This window comes from Armigeres subalbatus, chromosome 3 (genome assembly GCF_024139115.2).
Source record: "Armigeres subalbatus isolate Guangzhou_Male chromosome 3, GZ_Asu_2, whole genome shotgun sequence".
NCBI lineage: Eukaryota > Metazoa > Arthropoda > Insecta > Diptera > Culicidae > Armigeres > Armigeres subalbatus.
In genome coordinates this window covers 382491622-382495239 of record NC_085141.1, presented here as the reverse complement: position 1 = coordinate 382495239, position 3618 = coordinate 382491622, and the positions used below count along the sequence as shown (strand labels likewise).

General features: G+C 40.9%; 1 protein-coding gene across 1 annotated transcript; it reads left to right on the top strand.

Moving 5' to 3' along the window:
- The first annotated feature begins 899 nt into the window (after positions 1-899).
- LOC134222939 (general odorant-binding protein 45-like) lies at positions 900-3318 on the top strand. The gene is made up of 2 exons (XM_062702085.1): positions 900-1671; positions 3188-3318. The coding sequence occupies exons 1-2, from the start codon at positions 900-902 to the stop codon at positions 3316-3318; spliced, it is 903 nt and encodes a 300-aa protein (XP_062558069.1).
- The last annotated feature ends 300 nt before the right edge of the window (positions 3319-3618 follow it).

Genomic DNA, 3618 nt, shown 5'->3' with positions numbered 1-3618 from the left:
GCCAAGTTACTCTACCAATTTTTATGCCGTCGACTAGCACTAATTGTAAGTTCGTGGGGCAGTACCAGGCGGGTTTTATGGGCGAACGCTCTACCACGGACCAGGTGTTCGCTATTCGCCAAGAATTGCAGAAATGCCGCGAATACAACGTGCCCACCCAAGCAGACCATAATTTACTCTTCAAGAGTGATATAAAACCATTATAAAACCAAAATGTTACTAGGGCAGACATCATATATTCATCGACTTCAAAGCCGCATATGATACAATCGATCGGGACCAGCTATTGCAGCACGAACACGGATTTCCGAAGTTTCTGGGGCATTCTCGAGTCCCTTCGAAACGCGCAGAGGGTTATATTTTTTATGTTGCGGATTACTGATATGTAATGTTCTACAAAGCTGTTGCGCAGTTGTTTCCAATAAGTTTTGCTAAAAAGCTCATTCTGTATCCTGGATCAAAGATCCTTGACCGTCGACCGACTTCTGCCAGCACTTCCTCTTAAAAATGGAAGCTTGGTGGAATGTAGGTCCTTCGATATTAGAATATACTCAATTAGATTCAATTTCATAATTTAACTTCACTAGGATGAGTGAATCGCTTAGTTAAGTAAATTGGTCTAGGTGCTCAGGTTTTCAAACATAACTTCATTTTGTATAATGATGTTATCAGAATTTCAATACACCTTGGTAGGTAGAAGAAATTCGAAACTGTAAGCATTGCGATTAGTGTATGCAGCTTTCTACCACATTTGGCACGTACTTTTATGATAGTTACGTTTGCTTTCGTACGATTAAATATTTCAAGAATGCCAATGGGTCAAAACAATAAATTGACTTCCAACTGAATGGAAACGAATAGTTTAGTTCATTCCACAGTGACGTGGAATCCTAACCAGTATGATCAGATTTTGCCTCATTTTGACATTCTTGGTCGTAATTACGATTGCCGCGGCCGACAAACACAAAATCTTCTACAAGAGCTTACAACAAGCGGCATACGAATGTGACCGTTACGATGGCTCAGGTCATTGCCATGTTCGTTGCACGACACTTGTAACGCGCGACTGGAACGACAGGGTTGGGCTGTCCTCAGCATACGATCGCTATTTCCAACCGGACCCCAACGATCAGTGCAATGTCAACCGTACGCAGGCGTGTCTCCGTACCAAAGTTTTCACTATTCCTCCACCGAGTCCATGCGAGCGGGCGTCCGAGTCGGTGAAGTGCTATCTGGACCAATTTGGAGAGATCAACACGACAGCGGCACAGTTTGTTCGGTTCACCAGCGTTCAGGATAGGCAGATTGTGCTGGAATGCGCCGCCATATTGGGCTATTCCATGGACCAGTTGGATAAGTTACTGAGGGACTGGGAATTCAAGCGTATGGAAACAAGATGTTTGTACAGGTGCTTCCTGATCAGATCGGGACTGTACAGCGATGCCGATGGGCTCGCTATGCCGCGGTTGTACGTCATGTGTGGTGGATATGAGGAAAGTTTCTATCAGCGTGTGGAGCAATGTGTGGCCAAAGTCCGACAGGAAGTCCCATGCGATGACAAATGCACATTGGCACAACGGATGGCTATCGAATGCATCGGAGCTGACTATCAAGTTGGAGACATTGGGAAAGTCTCGATAAATCGCGCTGTGGATGGGGCAAGAATTAACAGTAAGTGTTATAATTCAAAAAGTTTCGATAAAAATCGAATGCTTTTCTACCATGATTCGGTTTCTTACTATCATCTTGAATTTATTCAGCTCAAAGTTACTTGATTATTGTTTTATTATTGCTGCTGTTGTAAGGTTAAATCAGTTAGTAATCGAGAGGAATAACAAGTTTCTCGTCTGATTCAAAAGCCTAGTGTTGAGAAAATTCAGGGTGAGGCACATCAAGATTATTTTCATAAGCTGGATGTGATTTCCCGTTAAGATACTTGACGGATTGGTACTTGGAGCAGTGGCAGACGACGTGACACATAGTATCATGAACGTTGCAGTCATCACTAGTGTGTCTAAATGGAGCTTCCGCTAAAACTGTAGACCTAGACACATAACGTGGACCCAGTTCAAACACTACTTTGATTGTCTTCATGGATGGGGACTGGGCAGACTCGTTCAAATGGTGGAGTTTTATTTTTCATTTTGTGGACCTACGGTTCTCTTTGTGTGTTCCATTCATGAGTCTGGTATAGTCCGGGTTATTCTTTAATGCAGCGTTTGGCGTCCGGAAAATGAACGGTAGACGTACTTTTCTGCTTGATAGCGCTCTTTGAGCAAGGAGGTCGACGACAGTATTCCATGAAATAGCGCATTGTTCTGGGACCCAAGTGAGCAAGATCGAAGCTGGATTTTTTAAGAGGATCTTTTATATTCAGGGTTGAAGGTTTCTCTGACTTTCTCTGGCTGAAACAACAGCAGAGCTAGAGAAAATGTCGATGAATATTGCTGCTGCTCCAGCGTTCCGGTGGAACACTATTCAACCCACAGAACGATGGTGTTCTAGGTCTTGTTGTAGGCTTTTGGTAAACGATGCCCGCATATTTTCTGTTAGTGTTTCCTGTAAGATTTATTTTTATTCATTAAGCCAAAGGTCGGAGTGGACTCTGCAATACCTGATCGATCCATCTTGCTCGCTGCACTGATCGCCTTCTAGTGCCATCATTCTTCATTCCTCCTTCTTTTTTTGCCTTTTTCCTTAGTCTTTATTTCTTCCCCCTTCTGCTTTTTTCCTACATTTTTCTTCTATTTTCTGCATTTTTCTTGTTTCGTTTTTCTCACTTCTCCCTTTTTAACTTCTCATTTCTCACATATCCATTTGAATGTGCCTTGAATGCTAAGCGTTTAGTAAATCACAGACTCCATCACATTGGTTTCAGCGAGGAAACTTTTTTCGAAGTTATATTTGCATGACTAGCTACAGTCGGGATTCGCTGGTTGAGATTTTATTACATAATAGTAACTCTATAGTTGATGCGTCAAAATTCTTCGTAAACGATTAAATGGGTGTTGACGTCAGTGCACATCATTTGTTGTGTTTAAGTCGATATGGACGTGTTCAAATGGCTGTCAGATGGCCCAACTTAAACACAGAATTCGATAATTGGGTCAAGGTTGTGGCCGGACCAGCGAATTGCTACCATTTATCTGCAGATATCTCTAATTTATCGTATTTTCCTCTTTTTCAGATATTAATTTAAGCACAGTCAATTCAGCAATCAATGCATCTAACACGGAAACGAGAAATACTTTAAACATTATTAAAGATAATTCAGACACTGTAAATTATGGCGACGTTAATACATTTGATGCATTATAAGTAATCAGAATTGACGACCGAAGTTTAAAATAAAAGGCTGCCCCAATTACATGAAAAATAAAGATAGGCCACTTTAATTAAAAATAGATAATAATGTACAAACTAACACGAGAAAAGAACATCCCAAATTTGTCTTTGAAATCTTTACTTGAGCATTCTATGATGTCTAAACATTTGATATTGACTGTCATAAAGACATAGTCCATAGACTAGTTTATGCATGCAATATCATGAAATATGTTATCCGCAAAACAAAATCTGTAGTTCACAATATAACACCAAATAAACAGCCGAAAACTC

Bases quoted from the DNA above. Each gene is read 5' to 3' on its own strand.
- LOC134222939 (XM_062702085.1), top strand. From the start codon at position 900: ATGATCAGATTTTGCCTCATTTTGACATTCTTGGTCGTAATTACGATT. The intron at 1,672-3,187 runs GTAAGTGTTATA...CCTCTTTTTCAG, and splicing joins GGATGGGGCAAGAATTAACA to ATATTAATTTAAGCACAGTC.